The sequence below is a fragment of the Osmerus eperlanus genome, chromosome 4 (assembly GCF_963692335.1).
Source record: "Osmerus eperlanus chromosome 4, fOsmEpe2.1, whole genome shotgun sequence".
NCBI classification, from domain to species: Eukaryota; Metazoa; Chordata; class Actinopteri; order Osmeriformes; family Osmeridae; genus Osmerus; species Osmerus eperlanus.
In genome coordinates, this window is record NC_085021.1 from 17,902,525 (window position 1) to 17,929,975 (window position 27,451).

Sequence of the window (27,451 nt, forward strand, 5' to 3'; positions counted from 1 at the left end):
GACTCGGTCTAGTGTCCACTGGCCTTCACCCCCAGACACTACCCATAGGAAGTTAACATTTGTATTAATAGTTAATTGGATATATCGGACACTGCAGATTATATTGCTCTATAAACATTGAAATAAAGTGTGTGTATTGTAGCTTAATGCCTACATTATGGGGCAACACACCTGCAAGCATTTATTCTCCAAAGGTAACGGCTTTATATTACTAAATAGCCTGTTAGTATAATTACCGATTCACACGACCGTTTGACCGTTTTTCGCTACTGGGCCAACTGTGGAAATCTGGGTCAACCCGTGGACGACGTCGGTGACCCCGCAGCTCTGTCTCCACCTTTGTCTTTTTTCAATGTATTTTTTATGACTATTTATTAGGGTTCACATTGATTAAGAATAGTTATACAATGCTTCAATAAAAGCCAGTATTTGTTGACTTTGTGGGGGTAAAAAAAAAACTAGGAATCTTTTCAACGTTTTTACTTTGCCTCAAATTTCAGGCTCAAAAAAGAGTAAATGAGAACCAGACTGTGGGAAGAGGAGAGATGGTGGAGAAGGGGGGGGCCGAGACCGGTTTCAGATGTCGACGGAATAACGCACACAGGAGCAAGGAAAGAGAGGAGGAGAGAAGGAGGGGGTTAAGTTCAACACATTTTGGGAATTGCATTTTGAGTTGCTGAAAGTTTATATCAAAAACAATGGATAACAAATCGGTGGACATGGATTTATTGATGGCAATATAGCATTCCAAAGATATGAAACCGTTATTGGAATTGTCGAAGAAATCAAGTCGGGAGTTTAAAAATACAATTGAATCTGGTTAGGGAAGCTGAGTTAGCATATTTAGGTTAAACGTTTCAGGAGGAAAAAAAGTGAAGAATAGCAGGGGAGCGATGTTACTGAGTTGGTCGCCACAACATTTTTTAATGTAAAAAATGTAGGCTACGTTTATTACATGTAGGCTATCATGGAAGCAATGTTTTTATTGCCAGTTGCCGATGTTACTGTGGTAGAACTTTGTTCTATCAGAGGTTTTGTGAAGGGATGTCAGTTATAGCGCTCGTTGCGTTTTTGTGACTGTACGCCACTCAGAGGACTACAGGCTAGTCTGGCTACTTTGTTAGGCTACTTCTCCCTTTGATTTTACAGATGTGGTTGGATGCGCTGAACTAATCTCGGGATCAACAATGTGGCCAACTTCAAAGAGAATGTACAGTAACAACTGCCGTCCAGTACCGGAGTAATTTCCAGACGCTTGGATTGGATTATATTCTCTTCTCTTATAGGATGTTCTGACTTTAATAGTAAGTAGTAGCCTAGGATGTAGACAGAAGCCATTCTTGAAGTGTAAAAAGTTGCTCTATTGGTACATTAACGGAAACACGTTAATACCACTTTGATGGCTTTTAACGTCGTCCAAGGAGAAGTTTATCGAAGTTCTAGTCATACAGCACACCGTGAAAGTCTGCTCTCTGAAGAAGACAGTTTGGTGGGAATTCTGTCCCTCACAGCCGGTAGTCCGGGAAGGGACAACGTCACAAATCAAGTGATTTCCTCGGGGACGCAAAGCTCGCCAAACCGTTGAGAGTCTGATAGGCCTACTTGAGAATTTATCTCACAACCGGGAATATAACAATAACCCATTTTCCCATTGTACTGAGATTAGCACATCCTGTCTCGTATGCCTGTGTGACTGTGACCAGGTATGCAGCTGAACCGACCTAAAAGCGCTCTAATCAGCTACTCTCCACCAATGCCCCCCGAGACACAAAATTCCTTCTCGAGCCAGTTCAAAACAATGCGATTCTCCTACCACATCAGCAGCGGCTTGCCAAGCCCTCAACCGCCCCTGCGCAGGATAGGTGAGTTCCAGTAGGAATTTCATAGAATACACAGTTGCTGGTATTCTGTTCTACATCTTTATCTTTGTAATGAACAGTCTACTGTAAACCTACTAACATGTCTTTCTGTCATTAGCATGAAACGTTCCCTTATCACTGTCCCCAGCAGGGGTTTCAAGACATATTAAGTTCTCATTCATTCATAGAAAATAGTTCCTTAGGAAGCAATATTCACAGAAGCATATGCCCAGGGCAGTCATGTTTGCACCCAAAAGCTGCTGTCTAGGTTATGAATATATATAATCTAAACAAATTCATAATCCTGGGATCTGAGTGGTGTACACAAATAATAAATGTGCTCCAAAGTCATTGTATAATTTACACTTAAGATGAGCTGATCAATGTTGACAGACAGCGAGAGAAACCCCCTTTTGGAATAAACATGGAGACTCACACACTGTGTGCGTCTTGAATTGCATGCAAGTTAACATCACAACACACACAGGTGATGTTTCGCTCTTCTTTGGCCGTTCGTGTGTTAATTTGAGTGTGTATTCCCCCGCGTGTCTGCCAATGCTCATTGTTTACTCAAGCACCATACTGTGAAATCCAATAAGGCTTGGAGATGATGGAGGAGAGCACTGAGGTGTGCAGCGTTGGCTTGTCATCCAATCTGCTGCCTGGCCTGCTCAAGAAGGACTGTGTGGGAGGGCAGAGAGGGTCCGGATAAAACATTTAACAAAGTCTGCGTTTCCCCTCATGAGATCCCCCCCCCCCCCCCCCCTTCTGTAACCCGTCTAAGAGATTTAGGCTCGTATCGTTTGCATTGTAATGGCAAACCTTTGGGGGTCTTTGTGTGGTGGCTCCTGTGGAGGAACCTTAGAATGGTCAGATTCGGTATCACTGGAATTTTACCCGTCACAACCATGGGGTTATCCTAAGGATTTGAACTAGCATCCCTCTGACCCTCTTGGTCCTAAGCCCCAACATCTGGCCCACATGCTGTAGCTACCACCGACCCCCACACAAACAACAAGCCAACAGGGAGACACAGATCTCATGCAAGACAGCAGGGGTCTTTTAGATACCAGCTTAGTAAAGCCAATGTTCAGTATATACAGGCTGTAGATGTCCTGCATATACTTCAACAGTGGAAGGAAGTGGGGGTATGCACCAACTGACCATTAGAGACAAGAGGATTATATTTGGCTGTCATATAATAATGTTTAATCTCCCTTTAATGTTGATGTGGGATTTCCTACTTTAACCTCCTAATCGTTTTGGAATTTTCATTCTTGATGTTTTAAATGTTATGATCGTCCACTACGATGACTTGAGACAGAGGCTACAATGGGGCAGATGGGGTTGTAGGGTGTGTGTGTATGTGTTTGTGTTGAACCATCTTTCTAGCTGTTCAGCATCTGTGCTGGGCTCAACGAAATAGCCTCTTTCCCTGACCTTCATTAAAACCCACCACCCCCACAATGATTTTCTCACTCTGATCCATATCCAGCTCTAACAGCTTTTTAATCCTTCTACAACAGTGATACAGTAACAATGCACACCCATTGTGGTTTCCTACTGCTGACTTTGACACCTTACTATGCAGGGTGGCCAACTGTCACACTCATAACACATGACATCTGCATCTATATGTCTGATTTGAGTATCACTAGTCAGAGAAGGGAAGCATATTGCAAACGTGCACGTACGTGCACATGTGTCAAAGCTAAGTCAGTGTGTGAAACCTCTGGCCGCTTCAGAGTCAGAGCTGGCAACCCTAACTGTGCCTACCTCTCCTTCCGGCTTCCAGCCTGAGTCATGAATCTGAGAGGTGTGATCTCTCCACTCAAAGCTGTCCTGTCTACCACTCTCATCATACTCTCTGACTGTTTTCCTAGCATGTAGTCGAGTTGCGTTCGAGAGGAGAAGATCGGATGCGTAGGGCTCGGATATCTTTCAGTCAAATTCTACCACTTTCTATTGGGACATTGTGACCATGTAAACCCTATAGTGTGTAGAAAATCATAAAGAACTTATAAATACTGATCCTGCTTAGCTATCTTTTACTGAAGCATTGCCTCCTCATCTCCTTGCCTAGTGGTCTCGGTCACGTGATGGTGGTCAGATCAGATCAACCAGCTGACAACAGCAGCTCTGTCTGTCCCCATCTGACTGGAACATCTAAAGTTATAGACATCACCATGGCAATCGTCAGTCTTCACTGGTCTGGGACTGGCTCACTGCACAGGGAAGAGCAGCGGAACCATGACAGAAAGGAAAGCAGTTGTAGAAGAAGAGCAGGCCTTAGCTAACGCTTTGCAGCATTGCTGTACTCCTAGTATTTCCCATGCAGCCTAGCCAGCTCCAAACTAACTGGTTGTGGCTCATATCCTGTTGACAGATGTAGCGCAACTAGAACCTTATAGGCAGTTCTAGTCAATTGGGTACAACCAAAGAACAAGCTCAATTCCAGACAGAATTTTCATTCATTAAATTCCAGGAACACATCCAGACAGAGACCGCTCAGTTACAGTCCTGCTATCTGTTTAGCCTGTAGACAAACAGCATGTCCTCAGTGTAGCGTGGCCAGCTCCATACATTTTACATTACATTTAGTCATTTAGCAGACGCTCTTATCCAGAGCGACTTACATTAAGTACAGGGACATTACCCCCGAGGCAAGTAGGGTGAAGTGCCTTGCCCAAGGACACAACGTTGTGTTGCACGGCCGGGAGTCGAACCGGCAACCTTCTGATTACTAGCCCGATTCCCTAACCGCTCAGCCATCTGACCCCCCATAGGCTAATACATCATACGATCCTCGGACACTGTGTTTATATTAGCTGCCCTCACACACAGTACAGGAGTCTGAGGAGTCTGAATGCAGCAGAACAATGCACATTCTATCCATATGACTCCACTGGCTGCAGTCTCTTCTGACCAACTCAGACCTGCTGGGAAGCCCCCCCCCCCCCCACTCACAAACACACAGTCACATGGTCATATCATCTACACCACAGCAATGTAGTCAGGGACGATACCAGAGTGGGTGTTGGTGTTTTGGGATGTATTTTCAAGACCATATTTTGTTTGTCTGTTATGTATCTACCTCAGTCTAAGTAAGGGAGACTTTTTCTACTGTAGTGTTTGCTGAATCTCTTTTTCCCAGCTGACCTCACTCCATGAACAATGGGGCCGGAACTATGCCTTTAACCGAGACGGTCCTCCCCTTTAAGAAGTCGATGCTCGCCCCCATTTTCACATAAAAGCCATCTGCTACAGAGATTATATTACACACAAGTGCCTGTTTCCATATTGTTTGTGTGTAGTCAATATCTCACAGATCAGAGATTATAATGGTCTTTGCATATACTTATATATGTGTGTGTGTGTGTGTATGCATGCGTGCGTGCATGCATGCAAAAAAAGTGGATTTGACCGTTTACTTTCCCATTTTGGACATCCAAACTTTATTATCATCACTAATCTGAGAGATTTAAAGTAGATGCAGTAACATACTATCTGTCAATACAAGCTCAATATCTTGTATCCTGCAGCCTGTAGCCTGCAGCCTGTAGCCTGTAGCCTGCAGCCTGTAGCCTGTAGCTTGTAGTCTGCAGCCTGTAGCCTGTGGCCTGTAGTCTGTAGCCTGCAGCCTGTAGCCTGTAGCCTGTAGTCTGTAGCCTGCAGCCTGTAGCTTGTAGCTTGTAGTCTGCAGCCTGTAGCCTGTGGCCTGTAGTCTGCAGTCTGTAGTCTGTAGCCTGTACATTTTACATTTACATTTAGTCATTTAGCAGACGCTCTTATCCAGAGCGACTTACAGTAAGTACAGGGACATTCCCCCGAGGCAAGTAGGGTGAAGTGCCTTGCCCAAGGACACAACGTCAGTTGGCATGACCGGGAATCGAACTGGCAACCTTCGGATTACTAGCCCGATTCCCTCACCGCTCAGCCACCTGACTCCAGTATCTTAGAGGGCTGTATGGGGTATGTATTTGGATGTGTACTGTTTGTGTGTGTTCAGCATGTTAATCCAGGTGTTGTGTGTTTATGTCAGTAATGTGCTGCAGACTGTGGATTAGTTGTTTCCAGGCAAGTTTATGCGTGTGTGTGTGTGTGTGTGTGTGAAATGTGTGTGTGCTCTGCTTCAATGCTATCTTCTCCAGCAGCTGCAGGGAAAGAAGAGAGGGAGGGGGGGAGGAGGGGACTGTGTCAGTGTGTCAGACTGTGTATGTGTGAGAGAGAGAGAGAGAGAGAGAGAGAGAGAGAGAGAGAGAGAGAGAGAGAGAGAGAGAGAGAGAGAGAGAGAGAGAGTGTGTGTGTATCTGTGTGTGCGTGCGTGCGTGCGTGCGTGTGCGAGCATGTGCCATGCCATGGGGAACCACAGACGACGTGGCAGGAGCGAGGGAGCGAGAGGAGGTTTAGATCTCTGGAGTGGGGTTGAGGAGCCTGCATGAACCCGCTGAAACAAGCCAAGAGGGTTTAGACAGTCACTGGAGGAGAGGACTGAAGGAGAGAACGCCTAACATGAACCCTGATAGACTCACCTGCAGCTTGTCGGGAGAGGGGAAGGAAAGGGGGGGCGGGGGGGGGGAGGCAGGGCAAGAGAGAGAGCGAGAAAGGCAGGAGTGTCAGAGGATAAAATTCATATAGGGAGACATCAACAGGGAGAGACAAAGTGGGAAAGAAGGGGAGAAAAGACAGAGAGACAGAAGTGATTCTCATGAAGCCAGTCTGTCTGCTGTCGGTCTATACAGGCCTTGGCCTCCCCAGCAGTAAATGCAATAAGAGCATGCAAGACATGTGACCCTGTAAACCCCTTCTTACTTCACAAACACAGACCTATGATTGGTTACGAGTGTAATTTATCTATATGTGCTTTCTGATTGGATAACCTGTGACATGTACACTCTGTAATAGGCTAATCTACTGTGTATACTCTGATTGGATCTCCAATCTTCGTGTTCCAAGGATGTATGATTTTGTGTGTGACATTAACTGGGTGTATGAGATCTGGTCTCCAAATGAAAAGCACATGTTCAAATAAGTAACATTAAATGAAACAAAGAAATTACTTGATAAATATACATATTCAACCCTCTAAAGCACACATCAGTCCATGGTATCTAAATGACCTCCTTGGCTCTCCTGAAGTTAAAGATAGCAGCCTTACATTCCGGTCCTTTCTGCCCTCAACAAAGCAGTCACATTCCAATCACCCCACACCCAGGGACCAGAATAGACCCAACACCAGGACTAAATGCAGCCCCCATTCACTGTCCCTGGGGGTCTCTCTGACTCTCAGGAGAATTCCAAAAGTTCAGAGGGGTAGGGCAGGGTGGGGAGGGGGAAGGTTGGGAAGATGTAGGAAAGGAAGCTATCTTTATGACATCAATCATAAAATTTTAGAGTACTGAGTGTCTACTGTACATTAGTTTTCACCAGACTGGTCTGTACTGTCTCGCTGCCCTCATACTGCCTGGTCTGGCCGACTGTCTGTCACACTTTATCTGGACTCCTCCCTTCCTCTGGACTCCCTGCAGGGAATCTTTAGTTCTGCCTGATTGGGATGTGTGTGCGTGGTGTGTCTGTGAGAGAGAGAGAGAGAGAGAGAGAGAGAGAGAGAGAGAGAGAGAGAGAAAGAGAGAGAGAGAGAGAGAGAGAGAGAGAACATATGCTAGCGGTTGAGATAGGTTGTGTGTGTGTGTTGGGGGTTGATAGATATCAGAATGTTGAGTGGGCTATCATCACAGCCACTAATCAGCACAATCTTCTAAAGGAAGCAAAGATTAACTTTCTATTGTAAGTCTTTGTGTGTGGCTTTGGTGTTTATCTTTCGACCAAGTAGAGAACACTTCCTGTAGAGATGAGTTCTTGTTGAGGTGAGGAGAGAGCAGACTCGAGGGGGGTCAGGAGGAAGGAAAGAAGACAGAGGGATAGGGACTGGGGTGAGAAGAAGGAGAGCAGTAGGAATAACGGGGTGTGAGAGAAAAGAGCAGGAGGAGAGGAGAGAGAGAAGGAGGGCAGGGTGAGAGAGGGAGGGAGAATACTCCCTACCTCTGGGACCATCTCTCCTCACCCTGAGTCTTTCCAAACAGCTGAGCTGAACCATGAACTATTAGCAGGCCTGTCATGGCCTCGCCTCCTTTCAGCACACACACACACACACACACACACACACACACACACACACAAACACACACACACACACACACACACATACATTCCATGTTCCCCAGCTGAATATCTGTGGCTTTTTCCAAAAATGTGTTGAAGGATCAGGTGTGTATTGATTCTTCTACAACCCATACACAATATACCCAGGATGTTAGAAATGTAGTCTGCACAAAGACCAGTCCCTCTGCAAAGGCAGCTGTCTAATCAATAAAGGGTATGCCTCTGGGTTAACCAGTAACAGGGGGTGCTTTGTATGATATTGGTGGATTATAATGAACTCAGACTGACTGTAATGAAGATATCATTAGAATGTATGGTGTTTTTAGTATTTGTTTTTGACTGGGGTAGAGAGGTGACAGACTTATTACACACACACACACACACACACACAGGTTAGCAGAGTTGGTGGCTACAAGAGATCAATAACCAAAACTGAGTCTGTTTTACATAACCCTGCCATGACATCACAGGGTTGGGTTACATTGCAGATTTGTTGATACACACAGCACCAAGGCGCAAATAAATCCACCCTTACTTCTCTTCTATTGTGTCATTTTTGATTTGAAGTGTGTGTGTATGTGTGTGTGTGCGTGCATGCGTGCTGACTAGTTGGGGGTCACAGTTGGTGGGATGTCAGAGTGCGTGAGGACAGTAGTAGGTGTGAAAGAGAGTGTCTTTGTCATTTAATGTGGTGTGGTAGTCCCATTGTGACAGCACGCGCATGTCAGGGCCTGAGTGCTGGGCCTGGTGAGAGGGCCAGATGGCCTCCTCTCTGGGGAAATCACAGGCCAAATCACTCCATTTACAGAACGCGACCAGGGCCAGGCCTGCAGGGCGGAGAGCTGGAGGGATAGAGGGAAGGAGGAAGGGTAGGTGGATGCATGGAAGAAGTGAAGGATAGAAGTGTAAAGGAGATACTCATAGGTTGTAAAGGAAAGGAAGCAGGGAGCAGGAAGGAAGGGTATAGGGCGGGTAGATTAACAGACAGACGTGTTTTTAAGTTATCAATGTTAACTCATTATGGTTCCTCCAGAGACTGGGTGAGATATTTTCCCTCTTTAGGCCATGTTGTCTGTCCCCCAGACCTGCTCTCAGCTTCTTGTTTTTGCTTGTCTAAACACATCTGAATGGAGGGATGCTGTGATTCTACATGTCAACCATTAGCTGGCCCTTTCACCAGCCTAACTACTGGCTGTTAATGCCCATGTGTTTGGAAATCTGCCATCCCAGAATGTAAACATTACACCAACATGTGTGCATCTTGGAACGTACACATAGTAGAATAGCAAAATGTGTGCCGGAGCAGGTAGGTTCTGTCCACAGGTTGTTACTCATTCAAGAATATGTTATCGCCACGTCAACCGAGGAATGTTTTTGTAGTCATTCCACTGCATCCATTTCCCTTGCACTTTGGTACGTAACATTGGTGTGTTTATCAGAATATAATGGTGACATTTTGAGTATGGGAATACGATTTTTTATGTCCAGTAGGATACAGTATATAAACCTGTTTCTCACCTTGTGTGTGGTGTGTGCGTGTGTGTGTGTGTGTGTGAGTGTGTGGGTGTGTGTGTGTGTGTGTGTACAGTAGGCCTATGTACATTTGGTATAACTGGCCAACTGCATGGCTGTTTAATAGGCATGTTTATGCAACCCGGTGTGGTCACATGTTTAAATGAGGACACTACTGCGCAGGCAGAGGGTAGACAGTGGAGTGTATTGATTGTTACTGTATGAAGAGGGCCACAGAGCTGATAACCACTTTAGCCAGAGCTTATTATCCTGCCTTTTTCTTTCAAGAGCGTATGACTGACTACACATATACTGTAATTGCATAAGGTTTGATGGAATGTTTCTCCAGAGTTGCATGGCTGATATAGGTCCATACATTACAGCCAGATATGACCCATATTCATGGTAGCGTGGTAAATGTCCACTTGTGCTCTATTCCAATGTAGCCTAATCCTTAAAGATACCCTTTAATTTGTTGTCAAGGTAACTGAAATAGAGAGAGTGCTGGGATGCGTGATTGGTAGGGGATGCGAGAAAGGGAGCGATATAGGGACGGATGTGTGTGTGTGCGAAAAGGGGGGAGGGGGTGCATCGATGCTGGGGTCATATCGCATGTGATTCCACATGTAGAACTGTGCGCTCAACTCGCTCTGCCGCTGTCTGTGTGTGTGCAGAGACAGGCGGAGAGGGGTGGAGGGGCCGCGTAAGGTTTTTTTAATCCGTTTGGTGCTCGTTTTTTATACTATTGTCTTCATAGGCCTTGGTGCTTTATCAATTGTTTAAAAAGGATACACCTTTTTATGCTACATTCTGGCAGGGATATCGTGTAGTATAGGTAAACCAACGAATGGAAAAATTGTACGCTGCTCTCATCCTTGCGTTTGACCTACTGAGGGATGCTGCTGCTGTCAGTCCACCCGGCGCTTTGATGAGACGGGCAATCCCTTTTGCCTTATCTATCTCATTTAACCTACTTATTTTAACCTATATTTTGTGATCTGACTCTCTCGTGCCTGGTGACAGAGGAGCCGACATTGAATCAAAAGATACAGCCTTAATTGCGCTTTGCTAGTTCTTATTTCGTCGTGTGAGCGATTGGGGGATTTTGTCTCCCGTTCGGGTTTTTTAATGACTGGATTTGTGTTTTGCTGCGCGATGTACATGGATAAAACCAGTGTGCTCCGGGGTAAGTCTGTTTTATTATTGTCTTCAATCAGTTGTCTAGTCAGAGTAATCGCTTATTTCAAAGGAATCAAAGCGCCTACTGACCGACATCTAGCCGCAGTGAATGTAATGCGTCGGCCAGATGTGATGATGCAGCCTGCACCCATATTTTATCTTGGTAAAGTGTGGTAGAGACTGTGAATGATTTATAAAGGAAATGGAACTCATATTCTTACATTTATCAAAAAATAAATAAAAACACATTGATTTGGGTATCATATATCCATGGTTAAAAAGACTGGATATTCTACCCGATAATGTGTTCCAGAGCTGCATATATTTTTCCGTTTGGATGACAGCTCGTCTAGGGTGTATAGCTCACCTCAGCATTTTCAAAAGCAAACTGACCATCTCTGTCTTAAAATGATTATTGACAGCTGTGTCATAAAATACCACCATGGGTTAAAAGGCAGTGCCGCCATCAACACTGTTTGCAGCCATGTATGTTAGTGCATACAGTCTACATGTATGTATTGGGCAATTCAATCAGTCTCCTTTTGCAACTGTAATTTTGTGTGTACTTGTGTGTATGTGTGTGAGTCTGTGTGTGTATATCTGTTGTCAATGGCTGTTTCATCCAATTTCTTTGCTGACTGATTGGTATGTGTGTGTGCACCAGGTGTGCAGGCATGTGAGCTATGTATGACAGGGATGTATCCCATAGTGTGTCAGACTGTGTGTGTGTGACAAGCCTGTGCCAAGCAGATCCAGGGCTCTATATTTCATTATTGATAAGCGATCGGATCCTTACGCCGCATATTCCCATGTCGAGCTGCAGTGTGAGCATGCCTGTGTACACTGGAGCCTAGTGGGTGTGTCAGGGGGTCGGGAGCTGTGACTGTGAACAGGAGAGGGTGGCTGCCTCAGAACCCCCGTCTACATGGACACTGTGGCACGTCCCCCTGTGACAGGGTTGCGCAACACCCGATCGTTCGCACCCTCCCCCTGGTGAATGGCATAGCCCATTTCTATTGGTGACAAATGTTAAGTCGTTGCTGTGAAACGTGTGAAGATTGTCAGCCTTGCGGTGCTTTGGTGGTCTGGAAGCAAGCTGTGGTTCGGTTGGAGTGGATGTTGTTTTGCAGGGGATTCATGTTCACTGACTGACAGAGTGCCTGTACATTCCACAGTATGATCTGTGTTGTGTATTCTTTATCTTAAATTTCATGTTTTCAAATAAGGGGTGAATGTTCATGTTCCCCTGGCAGTTTAGATCATTTTGAGGCAATCTAAGTTCTTAAGGTTCAGTCTTCTCCAGGTTCATCATTCCTCAGGTGATTTATCTTTTAGAGGACTCTGGGTCAACCATGTTCAGTAGGTGAAGCATGTTCTAATAATCACCTCTCCCAGGGGTTTGCTGAGGATAGAGTGAAGATCAGCATTGGTCAAGCTTGTATTTTCATGCCGTTGTGAACTGGAATCTGACAATATAGGATTGTTTGCTTTTTCTAAATCCTACAGAGTGTGTCCATAGTTAAATGGGAGTTATTTACAGAATCCTATGCAGCTGAGATGAGAAGCAGGAAGTCAGACTGTCTGTGTTTGAGAGATCACAGGATGCTGCTTTAGGGAGGCCGTTCTTGATCACTTGTCTGAGTCAGCTATGATGAAGATAAAAATATCACAATCATAAAAATAGAATACACTAAGACAAACTAAGAAAGAAAAACCCCCATTTATATGCGGCTTCCAGACTGGAGGTTTGTCAGCGGTCACATGTTTTCTGTCAGGATGCTGTCATTATCTTTTCCCATGACCTCCGAGTTCACGGAGCCCAATGTGAATCCTGTTGTGCCGCATGGGGTTCAGACCCATGTTTTTAAGGTGCTGAACCCAAGCTTCCTCCATTGGGACATTCCTGTGGTCTAAGGGATGTACTGAGTTCAGAACTCTTCTTTAGGGAGGGGTACTTTATCAAGAGTCGGGGGTTCCAAGCCTCCTCTCTGCTCTAGATCGGAGCATTGTTCAGGACGCCATGCTTGTGAGATGCACGTCAATTTAATCAATAGCGTGCATGCATTGACGCTTTCATGAATATTTCAGGAGGCAACCAGGAAGAAGGGAGACAGCCGATTGTCAGCAGAATGTAGGCATCGATCAGGAGGTGATTGGCAGTGTGTCATGCTGATCACAACAGAAGATAAGTGTACAGCTACATGCCACAACAACATCTTGTGGTCTGGCAGGTTGGGTTACCAACATTGTATCTGCGGTGACATTCTATGGGGTTTGGCTAAGTTTGTGAGGGCTTACAGGTTACAGTATTTACATCAAATACTAGAATAGATTGTTAGTATGATTCTTATACAGTAGTGCTTTCCTGACGTGTGTTCATTCAACAGGATTGAACACAATCTCATTGTGTCAGGTGTACAGTATTTCCTACACAATAGCTTATAGTTTGAAATATTCTAAAGAAAGTGTTTGTGTGATCCTGCCTGTATGAAATCACCATCTTGAGGTTTCCATTCAGCTGGCGATGAAAAGCGGGAGTCAGGTGGCTGAGCGGTGAGGGAGTCGGGCTAGTAATCCTAAGGTTGCCAGTTCGATTCCCAGTCGTGCCAAATGACGTTGTGTCCTTGGGCAAGGCACTTCACCCTACTTGCTTTGGGGGAGAATGTCCCTGTACTTACTGTAAGTCGCTCTGGATAAGAGCGTCTACTAAATGTAAATGTAAAAGCACAGATGCTATCTCGTGTTTTTCTGTCTCATTGACGAACCTTCTGTTGGAAACCCTTTTCGCTTCTGTGTGAGCGAACTGTCGCATGTTTCATTCAGCTCCACACTTCTGGGCTGTGGATGAACTCATTCATTCTACTCTACTAAGTTTGGTTTCATTATTCCTCATGGGTACCCCACACACAAGCATGTGTGCTGCAGACTGGAGGAGCTGCACAATGCCCACACTCCGCACTCCACTCATCTCCTTCCCAGAAGAGGATCTGGGAATTCCTCCCAAGAGTCCCCATAAGACTGTGGGCAGTTTTATAATGCAAATATTCCCCCAAGTAGATCCCACATTTACTTATTTAATCACTTTAAATGGTTCCCTAATTTTGTGTTCTGTTGTAACAGAATATCACAGAACAGGCAAATAAGATATTGTAGGAGGACAGATATTGTTATATCATACACATTTGGAAGTTTGAACATGTACTGGAAAGTAAACTCTGAGTTTGTGGGCAGAACTATAGACCTTGATTTTGTGCTGACTGTGACTGTTAGTCACTTGAGATGTTAAGTGACACATTGTGTGTGTTTGTGTGCATGTGTGGGTGTGTGTGTGCTTATGAATGCGTTCACATCTAGAGGCGTATTCCTTCTCTTCGAATCAACCAGTTGTTTAATCACAGATGACAGCACACAAAGCACCACAAGTTATCTGATCAGCAAAGCACTACACCTCTCTTCTGTCTCGCTAAAAGAGAGCCACAGCTCCAAACTGTCGTTGCTGCTGTTGTGACAGTTATGCCATGCTGTTTTTTTACAGCTGCTTTTGTGCTAGGAATCGAGAGTGTTGTATTTGGATCCGGGAGTGTGTGTGTGTGCCTTATCCAACACTGACCCTGTGGGGTCTGAGTCAGGGAGGCAGACGTTCAACATCTGAGGATGAACAAGACAGACAGATGACAAACATCCAGAGGATAGGGGAGCCCTGAGAAGAGTATAGGGAGAAGTGAGTAAGGGAGAAGGAGAGAGGCAGAAAGAGTGTGACATGCAGAGAGAGGGGTGGGTGCAGGGAGAGAGAGAGAGACACAGAGAGAGAAGCATAGGGAGAGCTTGAGAGACCGAGAGAGGGGAGAGAGAGAGAGAGAAAGGTAGTGTGAGAGGTAGAGAGATAGAGTGAGGGAGGTAGAGAAAGAGAGGTAGAAACCGAGTGAGATGGAGAGAGGCTGGAAGAGAGCTCCAGGCCTGTTGCTACAGAGAGAGAGAGAGACAGAGAGAGAGACAGACAGAGCAGACAGATTTAGCAGAGCATGTGGAACTCATTTCAGAACCCCCCCCAAGGCCCCCCTTCCCGGCTGCACCAATAGGTACCAGTTGGTTGTCATGTCACATGGAATTCATCAGTTGTGTTAAGAGGACAAGACAGACAGACTGGCTAGGTTAACGATGGTTGCCAGGCCTGCATCTCTCTTTCATCAGCTGACCACTCTGGGTTATGATAACACCTTCATTCATTCCTCTATGTATCGCTCTCTCTCTCTCTGTCAGTGCCTCACTCATTTCCTCCACACGCTTTTTCACACACCGTTATATACATGCAAACACACCTATATCACAACACTGTCTGAAGCTAGGCAATTTTTACAGCACACACATACATTGTGCACCTGACCTACCAAAAGTCAGGTCCCCTTAGTGTCCGCATCTTTATCTTCATTAGATGTGGGCGGTGCTTAAATGACATTGTGAGCAAGGTTTGCATGTCTTTGACGGCTCCCGCAACGTGAGGACAGCACAGATGGCATCCATCATTGACATGTTTTCTCCTCACCTCCCTTCTTCCCTCTCCCTCTCCTCCTCCTCCTCCCCCTGCCCCCCCCCCAGGCCCCTCCTCCTCCAGTCCCAGGCTGCTGACTAAGAGTCTGTCCTTGGAGCCAGACCCGTGCTTGGCTCCCCAGGACCAGGACGCCTCCCACGATGGCCCCCAGCGCCTCAGCTCGGACCCGGGACCCCTGGATCCTGGACACTGCAACGGCTCCAGCAGCAGTGGAGCACCAGAGCTCCCTGCCATGGCACCCAAGGCCCGGCCCCCCTTACCTGGGCCCAAACCACAAGGTAGGTGTGCTGGGGAGGACTGGAAACTACTGTCTGGAAAGGATAGCATTAGAGTAGCAGTAGCGTAGCTGAGTGAAGATTAATAGAGAATTGGAACAGAATCACATTATATCATTCATATTTATGAAGAAGATTTCGCTGCGGTCAGATAACTCAATTTAGCGGACAGATAGGTACACATAGACACACACATACACACACACACACACACTGTAGACACAGGTCATTGATCATGTGTCTGTCTCCCCTCCCCCAGTGCCCCCGAAGCCCCCTCACCTCCAGCAGCAGGGAGCCCAGCCCCGCCCTCGACCCCGTGCCCCGGACAAGCCCCTCCCCCCTCCTCCGCCCTCCAGGCCCCTCCCCGCCGACCCCCGCGCTCCACGGGGCCCGCTGCCACGCGCAGAGGGAAGCTCCTCCCCCACCTGCGTGCTGTCACTCATCGAGAAGTTTGAGAGGTGAGATCTGATCGGTGTGCTGAGACAGCTGCCCTGCTCCAGATCAGTCCGAATGCTGCACTGCGGATCACTTTCTATAGAGTCCAGGCTTTTTGCTAACCTGTACTTGACAAGATCTACAATGAATCTGTGTTCGGGAAACCAACCCTTTAACCTAACCCTTTATGTGTGTGTGTGTGTGTTCTCCAGGGAGCAGATCATTGTGGTGCCAGACATCACTGGGGGGATGTGCACTCCCAGAGTCCCAGACTCCCAGGGGGCAGGAGGAGGAGGGGCAAGTGCTCCACTCACACCCCCTTCATGCTCCTCCCCTGAGCCCCCTTCAGCCGAGCCCCCCTCCCAGAACCCCCTGGGTCTCGCTCAGGAGGAGGAGCAGGGTTTGCAGGGAGGGGTGGTGGGGGAGACAGGGGAGGATAACCGTGATGATATTGACGATGATGATGAAGATGAAGAGTTGGCGGCGTCCTGCTCGGAGAAGCGCCTGTCGATGGAGTCGGGCTACAGCGCCTCCGAGAAGCACTTGGACACCATGGAGATGAGGGAGCCCGCCGAGTCCTGCAGCCAATCAGATATCCCCTCCGAACACTTGTCCCTCCCCGCCCCGCAGTCTGACGGCAAGCTGGCCAATCGAGACAGTGGGATCGACAGCATCAGCTCCCCCTCCCACAGCGAGGAGCTGTGTTTCGCCGGAGACGAGGACCGGGTCATCTACCCCTGTAGCCCCGCCCTGACCCTGCCCCGGCTCTCCTCGTCCTCCTCCTGTGGCTATGCCGAGGGCCTGGGAGGGGAGGGGGCGCTGGCCGTGGGGGGCAGGGACTCGGAGGGGGATAGCGACCTGGAGGAGGGAAGCGGGGATGAGACAGAGCTCAACACCCTGGCCCTCGTGCCCCCCCCAGCCAACAGACAAGACTCTGTCGAGGTGAGCTGGAACGAGACAAGAGGAAAGGAAAATATGTCTGCTTGGAAAAGGGAAAACAAGAGAAGACTGAGCTGTTATTTGTAGAAGAATTAGCTAAATTGATAGTGAAAGTGTAGAACCATAGTAAATTGGGTAAAAGGGTGTAAGTGAGTGTAAGCAGTGCTATAACTCACTGAGGCACGACAGACAGGTTGCGACAGACATGCAATTACAGCGGATGTAGAGAAGTGTTTCTAGCTGTTATACGGAGTAAGGTCAGGCGTCAGTTGGAATGTGACCCCGGAGAATCCGAGCTATGCACAACGTCAATGTTTCCTCAGTAATTTGCGTCGCTTAAAGCGTTCAAAAGGTTATAATAATGACCCACTTTCCTAATGTGCGCGTTTTTTCCGTGTGTGGGTGTCCCTGAATTTCCTCAAATGTCTGCGTTTGTGTTTACGTCTGCCTCCGGGTGTCCCTCCCTCCTCCAGCTGTCGGTCCAGCAGAGGGTGTTCAACATAGCCAATGAGCTCCTGCAGACGGAGCGGGCCTACGTGTCCAAGCTGCACCTCCTGGACCAGGTGTTCTGTGGGCGTCTCCTGGAGGAGGCCCGCGCCCGCGCCTCCTTCCCCTGCGACGTGGTCACCGGCATCTTCTCCAACATCTGCTCCATCTACTGCTTCCACCAGCAGTTCCTGCTGCCAGCCTTGCAGAAACGCATGGAGGAGTGGTGAGGGAGTTGTTGTCACACACACACACATAAATACACTCTTCTACACACACAGACCCACAATTAACCCATGCACGTACACACTTGCATACTGTACCCTCAGGTGCAATAGACAAGCAACAGACAAACACACAGAGATGCACAGACTCATGTATGCATGGTGCATACACTCATACTCACACTCACATACACACACACACACACACACACACTCACACGCACATACAAAACAACAGAGCTAGTTACCTCTGACCTTGAGAGAACTTTTGACTTGGGGCCAAACTCACAGCCCTCCCATCTCCTACATTCCTTACAGGGACAGAGAGTTTCTTCATGCTTACAAAGACACACACACACACGCAGTCTCTCACACACCAGCTCACACACACACAGCCTCCCCTGTCCTGCTCTGTCCTGACCCCTCTGTCTTCCCCTCCAGGGACTTGAACCCGCGGATCGGAGACATCCTCCAGAAGCTGGCTCCCTTCCTGAAGATGTACGGGGAGTACGTGAAGAACTTTGACCGCGCCATGGAGCTGGTGAACACCTGGATGGAGAGATCCTCCCAATTCAAGGTCATCGTCCATGAGATCCAGGTACAGCTTCCTCCTTCTTGTTCTGACCATGACACAACTGAAGCAGTCTCCGGCGCATAGTCAGATTCAGGTCAGCTGGCTGGTCCCTAACACCTGACCCCTGCCACCTGACCCCTGACCCTGACCTCTGGCCTGTCTAGTAAACAAGGACAGGTTCACCCATATCTCAGATGTTTGACATAGTTGTCCGTTAGCTTGACTTTGGGTTAGGGTAATAAACCTGTCATGGCTGTCTTTTCTTCTTCAGTAAAGAAAAAGAATAAGGACAAACTATGCACTTGATTCGGTTCAAATTGCTTGCAGGCTTGCTCTGTTTGTGTCCGGTCCTTTGGCTCTGTTGTGCCTGAGAAGCTAAATCAAGGACACCTCTAGTGTTCCTGGCCCCAGGTGCATCTTCTCATCTGGTGTCACAGCTGGGGTCGGCCATCTTCACGCTTGTAAAGATGAATAATAGGAAACCGCAGGCTGGTGTGGTTTGTTTGTGTGTCCGTGTCTGTGTCTGTGTGTGTGTGTCTCTCTCTCTTTCTCTCTCTCTCTCTCTCTCTCTCTCTCTCTCTCTCTCTCTCTCTCTCTCTCTCTCTCTCTCTCTCTCTCTCTCTCTCTCTCTCTCTCTCTCTCTCTCTCTCTCTCTCTCTCTCTCTCTCTCTCTCTCTCTCTGTGTCCCTCTTGGTCTCTGTGAGCTCATTTGGAAACCAAAATCTACATCATGGTGAAGGTTAGAATTGGAATAATAGCCGTTCTATTTTCTGGGTTTTGATGGTGAGATTGGGAGAGGGTATGTATGTGTGCACCAGAGGATTTCCAGTCAAGCTGTGGAATACTAATGGCTTTCTCACCAACTTCAAACACCCTCTCTGCTCCTTCCTTCCATCGCTCTGTGCTCCAGAAGAATACTAACATGGTTTAGATCTTTGAACTCCATCCTACCTCAGCAGCCGGGCATGTGTACCTGGAGAGCTCTGGAGGAGGAAGACAGGGTCCAGGAGCCCTGTGTCAGGGTCCAGGAGCCCTGTGTCAGGGTCCAGGAGCCCTGTGTCAGGGTCCAGGAGCCCTGTGTCAGGGTCCAGGAGCCCTGTGTCCTACACGATCAACTGGCAGCTCTTTGTTACCACAGGGTTGCCATGATTTATAGATTTTTTGTGTGATTTTCTTTTTCCTTTTTCTCATTATCACTCCCTCGCTCTCTCTTCCATGCTCGGCTTAGGAAGGTTTCCATGCTAGTTATGAAATTGATTTATTTTTGTTGTGTGTGGGAGTGTGTTCTAATATCGCATTCTGTTTCTTGTGTGCATGTGTGCTCCTGCATGTGTGTGTGTGTTTCTGTGTGTGTGCCTGCCTGTGTGTGTGTGTGTTGCAGAGAGAGGAGCGCTGTGGGAATCTGACCCTGCAGCACCACATGCTGGAGCCGGTGCAGAGGATTCCTCGCTACGAGCTCCTTCTGAAGGACTACCTGCACAGACTCCCTGAGGACGCAGACGACTTCAAAGACGCTCAGAGTGAGCAACCTAATGCATGAGTGCTCGCACAAATTACTTTCTTTTTTTTCTATCTCTTTCTGTATCTCTCTCTCACACACACACACAGCACTCACATCATGTCTCGGTCCAGTGTGCTGGGAGTGACCGGACAAGGCTGTATGTTCTGTGAATGCAGAATTCTTGGCCAGCAGCTGCCCTGGGGCTAGGGTCCTTCCAAGGAGCACTTCTAAGGAGCATATTCTTAAAGAGCACTGTAGCGAGAATTAAATCAAGCCATGTTAATGCACTGTATGAAAGGGTTGAATTGTGCCCCAGTCTTTGTACTTTGAACTGTTGTATTGAAATGTCTTAACTGCAGTAGGAATATACAGTAGCAGCACTGTAGTATTAACAGTTTTGTGGTAATAATACTGTACACCATTACTTTGTTCTAGAATCCCTAGAATTGATCGCCACGGCAGCAGAGCATTCCAATGCCGCCATCAGGAAGATGGTGAGTCGCTTCACACACTGCCGCCACCAGACCACACCAAACGATCATCTTTTTGTCACCACGCCGTCTCAGCCTAGCCTACAGTCAGACCAGATTAAACTCTCCCAGAGCTGCCTGGCTGTCATCTAGCATCCGTTAGTAATTAGAGATATGCGCACTCTGCATTCGTTAGCGTGTGGTAGGTGTTGAAGGTCTATAATTAAGAGTTGTTTACTGGGTGGTGTCCCTTCCTTCTCATCTTAGCTGTGAAGAATGTGGTTCACCGAAAATAAATATGACCTATCTGAATGATCTGATCAACCGCACTTTCTAAAGAACATTTCACAGTTCCTTAAGGGTCTTGATGTTTTGTATAGATGTGTGTTTAAGTGTATGTATGTGTGTGTGTGTGTGTGTTCCAGGAGCGTATGAGGAAGCTGCTGAAGGTGTATGAGCTGCTAGGCGGGGAGGAGGACATTGTCAACCCCACCAATGAGCTCATCAAGGAGGGTCACATCCTCAAGCTGTCGGCCAAGAACGGCACCTCACAGGACAGATATCTCATCCTGGTGAGGAACACCAAAAAGACAATGCAAACGCTACCAATCAAGTGATCTTTCTTGTTGTTTGAACATTTTAATACATTCTCATTCACTCTCTGCAGTTCAATGATAGGCTGCTCTACTGTGTTCCTAAACTGAGGCTGATTGGTCAGAAGTTTGGTGTCAGAGCCCGTATTGATGTGGATGGAATGGAGGTAGGCCCTGATCCAGTCAATGGCTGTTCCTCTTTCTGTCTCATGTCTGTCTCATTTATAGCTGACTGGTATGTTGCTGACTTGATCAGTTAGAAAGATATAGTAAGTGGTCAAGGCTGACAGTGTGAGAGTTTGTCTGAGTTAGATTGTTTTCTGTAGAAACAGTACTAAATAGCTGTGGTCAGACCAGTCATTTCCTGTGTGTGTGTGTGTGTGTGTGTCTGTGTGTATGTGTGTGTCTGTGTGTCTGTGTGTGTGTGTGTGTGTATGTTTGTGTGTGTGTGTGTGTGTGTGTGTGTGTTACAGTTGAAGGAGACCAGCAGTCTCAATGTCCCACGGACATTTTTGGTATCTGGGAAACAGCGCTCGCTAGAACTGCAGGCCAGGTGAGTTAACCAGAACAACACTGTTGAACTATTCAATTAGATTTATATAATCTTAACAACATTGTGTAAAGAGTTAAGAAGAAAAACATTAAGAAAAACACAGCCGCTGGAAGTGGTCCTTAAAAGTTGAGATTTTATTTAAAAGTTGAGTCCAATGACATGATAGCAAAGCCCTCTGTATGTTCCTTTGTGCAGAACTGAGGAAGAGAAGAAAGACTGGATCCAGGTAATGACAATAAACCTAGCTGTACAACCTTGTAAACACACCAACTTCCTCGTCTTACCTTGGAGGTTTGGCATCCTATTTAACTGTTTCCTGTTAGACCCTTCCTCCTTGTTCTAGTTTCCTGTTTCCTCTCCTTTTTAGTAACCCGTTTCCTGTTAACGCCTCTTTCCCCAGGCCATTCAGACCACTATTCAGAGACATGAGCAGACCCTGGAGACCTTCAGACATCTCAACTGCTCCCTCCGCGATGAGGACTGCACCCCGCCCAACTCACCTGTAAGACAAACACACACACACCCTGTCCATTTCCAAATATTGTCTCACCATATTGTCTTTTTCACACACACGCTCAGACATATACATCAATCATTTGATTGGTTATTTGATGTGTTGCCATGCCTGACACTTCCTGTGTTGTGGGCTGGTTCAGAACTGCATGGAGCTTGGGCAGCGGGCTCCAACTCCCATCAGAGAGAAGGAGGTGACTCTTTGTATGAAGTGTCAGGAACCCTTCAACTCTATCACTAAGAGACGCCACCACTGCAAAGCCTGTGGACACGTAAGTTCATCCTCCATATCTGTTCTTGTATCACACTGTCACGGATTGGCGGATGGGTGGTTGCTAGGCAGCACAGTGGTTTGAGCAGACAAGGGGTGGTTGGTTTTGCGTTGAGAGACAAGCTTATCTGAAAAACTGCGAGGGGTTTTACAAGTCCTCAAGCTGAGGCAGCTCATGAATATCGGCCACTTCCTGTCTGTGCGTTCCAGGTGGTGTGTGGGAAGTGCTCCGAGTTCCGCGCCCGCCTGTCGTACGACAACAACCGTGCCAACCGTGTGTGTGTGGACTGCTACACCACGCTGGTAGGCGTTCCACCCTCCCCCGCCTGTCTGAGCAGCAGCACCCACAGACGACGCTCAATCCTGGAGGTCAGTAGACCCTGCTCACAGACAACTAAGGTCCTCCATTTGTTGTCTACGATTTCCTTTTTATATTGAAGAGTTGACAAAATGATGGCTTTTTCCAGCAAATTGTATTCGATTTAAAGTTGGATTTAATTTGAGATCCCTCTATTCCAATGAAACCGTTGTGGTGTTTGGTTTTGTGCTGAGCAGAAGCAGGCCTCGCTGGCCGCAGAGAACAGTGTGCTGTGCAGCTTCCTGCACCACATGGAGAAGGGCTCCGGGCGGAGCTGGCAGAAGGCGTGGTTCGTCATCCCAGAGAACGAACCGCTGGTCCTCTATATCTACGGAGCTCCACAGGTAAACCTGTTTGATGTTAACGTTAATCCTGAAAACCTTCAAATGCTCTGGGAAACATCTCTCACCTGTGTGTTTTGTTCTGTCCCCCTCCTCCTCTCCTCCTGCCCTCCTGCCCTCCTTCACTTCTCACCTCCCTCCTCCTCTCCTCCTGCCCTCCTTCACTTCTCAACCCCCTCCTCCTCTCCTCGTGTCCCCCCTCCCTCAGGATGTCAAAGCTCAGCGCAGCGTTCCTCTTATCGGGTTTGAGGTCTCCCTCCCCGAGTCATGTGACCGCCTGGAGCGCCGCAACGCCTTCAAGATCAGCCAGAGTCACCTGACCCTGTACTTCAGCGCCGACGGGGAAGAGCTTCAGCGCCGCTGGATGGAGGTCCTATCACGGGCTGGCAGAGGGGAGGAGCTACAGATTCACGGTTCAATCACAGAAGCACTTGAGGAGGAAGGGGAGGAGCTGTTGGCTTCAGGGGAAAATACGTGATTAGTGGGAGAGGAAGAGCAGTGTTATATAATGTGTAAACTCTACACATACAGACTATATACATAAGAGCAGCACATAGTACACACAGCACAGTTTGATACATTCTCCCAAAACAATTACAAACACACAGACCCACAGTAACACTAAAATAGATACACAAGCTCTTACACAGACATTCTAACACAACTCTCTCCGTATTTAATGTCAGTGGTCAGTTGCATGAAATATTACAGATACGTTTCTCAATGTATTACTCATCTTGTGAGTGACCAGTGTTTGCCAAACCTGCCAAAAGTGTGCACTCCCTTACAAAAGAAGAAATATTAATAACAACCTTATGAAGATATGCGTCACACTGAACCGCATCAGTTACCTACCGTCGGACATTTCAAAGTGAATTGTGGGTCTAGACACTCTCAGTAACTTCCATTTCTCTTTCTCTCTCTCTCTCTCTCTGTGATGTTTTTAAACAAGTGGTTGGTTTCTTTTAGTGGTGAGTGTTTGTTTACTTGTTCCCATTGAGGAAGGTGATATTATCTCTTCATATGGAGAATGATGGTACAAGCTGAGCGCATCCTCCTGCTCAGTAAGCTGGAGGTAGGACATGGACACGGCTGTGGTAAGATGTTGGACTAAAAGCTACCTATTAGCAGACTGACTGAACTCTGAGAGATTCCAGCAGAGCTAGTGAAGACAAGATGGCCTCTCACTTTGTCATTCTCTTACCCCTGTGGTAGGAAGTGTGAGAGTCTCCAGGCTCCTCCTGGCCTGGATAGATGGAATCCGGAACCTTGAATGGAACCAAAACATTTTCAGTTTGTTTGGACCGCGGTTAGCGGTTTCAACCTAGCAAACTGTTTCGCATGAAAGAAGGACATTGAGCAAGGGGTTGATACCACATGGATGCTCTAAGACTGTCAAGAAGGCTGAATGAGATACATTTTAAATGCAGTTTGAACTGTCAAAAGAGACCCTTCTAAACCTACCCCACCTTTTTATTTGCATATATGCACTAGAATTACTGTTCAGAATTTCCCCACAAAATTATCTGCAAATAACACACATTCAGTCTTGAATAGATGGATTTAGGAGCCTCTCTGAAGTCTGAGGAATTATTTAGTGCCTGTCATGATCTACAGTCCCAAACATAATCCCTCTGAAACAGACAATTTTTTCCGGCAACCACTCCGCCCCCCAGTGGGACCGAGGAGTATTACAGCCACATCCTCTGGAGGAGCAGAGCAATGATTACATCTAATTTAGTTTTTTAGAAGACTTGGGTGAATTCAGAGTGCTGGGATGAAGAGAGTGAGTGGGGGTCCTAAAAATATTTTTTTCTTACTAATACATTGGTAAAACAGGGGATGTTTTTAAGCTCTTTTCCACCTAATGGTGCTGGATAAGTATGTGAAGTAGAGATGTATGTGTTAATATGTGAGCTTTAAGTGAGAGAGCTTGTGGTTGGAGTATTGAATTGAAATGCTTTGAAAGATAATTGACATGAAAAGGATGTGAGTAATAACAACATGTTTTTATCATTTTAACGTGGGTGATATCTCTGCCTTTTTGAGAGTGTTTTGATAGTTAATACAGAGGATATTATATATATGAAACACAGCGAAAAGTTAAATATTTGATGTTTTGAATCTGGGGCTCGTGTTTGTGTCGGCTCAATGCAAGAGGGTCACAAAGAAAGGTAAACATTTGTATGTAAATATAATTTATTCTCTGACGAGGCTCAGTCTTGTGGGTATATTGGCTAGGTGTTTTCTATCGTGCAGTTTGAATCAGACTTCAGTTGAAATGTGGGTGGCCTCCTGTTGGGTACTAAAACCCTCCAGGTCTTTGTGTCACCCCTTTGCTGTGCTCCTGTGTCTGAAAACAATGGTGTTTGGTCAATGGAAGACAATGGACACCCTATCTAATTTCTATCTCACCCCTAAATGATTGCTATTACATATGTGGTGAATTCAAAAAGAATACAAATTGTTGTGTTGGTTAATGAATATGGCTTTGTTATCATTTTCTGTTGTCAGAGACATAGCTTGAGACCAGTTCTAATCTGTGGGAGAGGTCTTAATCGTGTCATTAGTGGTCCAGTGAGCATTTGTCCTCCATTCAGCCAGCTCCTCTCATCAATGTGCCAACAACACTTATGAAAGCCCCCTGTATGGTAATGAATCTGCAAATTAGTACATGAGTTTACATTATATATATTTAGCTTTGGTCCAATAGGATGACTGTTGGGTCATGGTCACTTCAAGGCACAAATGAAACAACTGTTCCCTCACACACAGACCAAAAAAAAACTCTAAACAACAACAGTATAATTCCAGATGCTGGGAGATCAGGCTAAGGTATCTTGTTGTAAAGCCCTCTCGTCCCGTCATTCCATGGTATACTCTAAAACATGCCTTACACTAGACCTAGTCTGTTTGTATGATATCTATGTTACCTCTGCTTTTGCCAAAGTATACTAGGGTACACTACCGTGTGATTGAGATGCTCAGTCATCCTGTATGTTTTAATCTGTGTCTGCTCTTGGCCTTTTCTGTGGTTGTTTGTATTTCTTTAGCTTTTTCTACTCCATAGTATTGTTTGCTTTATTTATGTTACCTAAGCTCTTTTTACAAAATCAAAACAAGCTAATTTGGTTTAGTGTGTAATATTCATAAATACATGCATAAATTTGACCGGCGAATCCATTGTATCATACTTTTGGAGTATCCAGTGGTACCACACAGTCTCAGTTCATTTCTCCTTGATGCATGAGTTTGGATCTATTTTCAGAATGTATCCCTAGTGTCTCGTTGACTGTTAATTTTCAAATCCAGCTTTTCCAGTACCCGTGTCCCCCAGGGCTATACAATTATAAAAGCTACTTTTATAATCATACCTTTATAAGAACTGCAGGTATTGTAGTGAGGAAAGAAGTCTAGCCGGGTCACTCAGCTTTAAAGGCTGACTGTGAACGTGCCTGTGACTTCAAGGGGTTTCTGTGTCTAGTATCTGTCTGTGTGAAGATAGGAATCAGGTGTTTTGAAGTTTATCATCTCTCCTACCCACAACACACACAAACACGCAAACACCAACCCTCCTAATTTCTCACATACGCCTGACTACAGGAAGATGCAAACCGATTTAAACATCCTGTGGCTGAACTTCACACTTACTGTACCAGAGCGTTATAGCATGCAGGGATCTTATACTACACACCAACTCAGAGGTCCAGACCACCAGGAAGACATACTTTTACTAGGGGTTGTCACAGACACATTTACATTTAGTCATTTAGCAGACGCTCTTATCCAGAGCGACTTACAGTAAGTACAGGGACATTCCCCCGAGGCAAGTAGGGTGAAGTGCCTTGCCCAAGAACACAACGTCAGTTGGCATGACCGGGAATCGAACTGGCAACCTTCGGATTACTAGCCCGATTCCCTCACCGCTCAGCCATCTGACTCCCGTACATCATGTTAACTTGTTCAAGATACTGTAAAAAGAGCCTTTTGACACACTTTTACAGAATTGTGTCTAGAACCACTTCCTCTCCATGCAGAACTATACAGAAAGCCCGAACTATTCAGTGTCTATGGAATACATATAGCCACAATACAATGTGACAGATGACCATTACCAATATAAAAAGTTAACTTTTATTGTGTATATATATATGATGACAATATGAACACCAATGAGAGTCACTGAGACCAAGTCAAACAGAGCAGCCTGTCTGGACATAAAGCTTTGAAGTATTATTATTGTTAAGTCTCGCTAAGCCAAACTTTCATTGCCGTGACACAATTCTTTCTTTTTTCGTGAATACAAAAACTGTATAGGTTTAAACTGTAAACATGAATGAGTATAACTGTTCTTCTCTGATTGTTATGATTATTGTTATTACTATTGATTATATTAGTGGCAGGCCACTGGGTACCATTGTATGTCTATATCCCCATGACATTTGTGCAAGATAATGAAAATGTTAATGAGGTTAAAAAGTGAAATAAAAGGATGACTACGTAGCAGATTGGTAGTATGGTTGTTATTTTGCTGAGACTTATCTTAATCTATCTACAATAACATCAAATAAATATCCCTAGGTTATATTCTGTTTGTAAAATGTATTGGTATTCAACACCACTTTGCATTAGGAAAACCGCTGTATAGAACTATCAC

The 27,451-nt window shown here is 46.2% G+C and overlaps 1 protein-coding gene across 2 annotated transcripts; it reads left to right on the forward strand.

Moving 5' to 3' along the window:
* Positions 1-630: 630 nt before the first annotated feature.
* On the forward strand, positions 631-27,300 carry fgd1 (FYVE, RhoGEF and PH domain containing 1). 2 transcript variants are annotated; one of them, XM_062459818.1, is made up of 17 exons: positions 631-1,862; positions 15,309-15,539; positions 15,796-15,994; positions 16,184-16,913; positions 17,384-17,622; positions 18,062-18,218; positions 19,576-19,714; positions 20,131-20,189; positions 20,591-20,737; positions 20,833-20,925; positions 21,232-21,311; positions 21,507-21,537; positions 21,712-21,813; positions 21,968-22,096; positions 22,306-22,464; positions 22,651-22,797; positions 23,003-27,300. In XM_062459818.1, the coding sequence occupies exons 1-17, from the start codon at positions 1,706-1,708 to the stop codon at positions 23,270-23,272; spliced, it is 3,069 nt and encodes a 1,022-aa protein (XP_062315802.1). In that variant the 5' UTR covers positions 631-1,705; the 3' UTR covers positions 23,273-27,300. The 2 variants fall into 2 exon arrangements, with proteins under 2 accessions (XP_062315802.1, XP_062315803.1); XM_062459819.1 differs by lacking the exon at positions 631-1,862 and adding an exon at positions 10,210-10,719.
* The last annotated feature ends 151 nt before the right edge of the window (positions 27,301-27,451 follow it).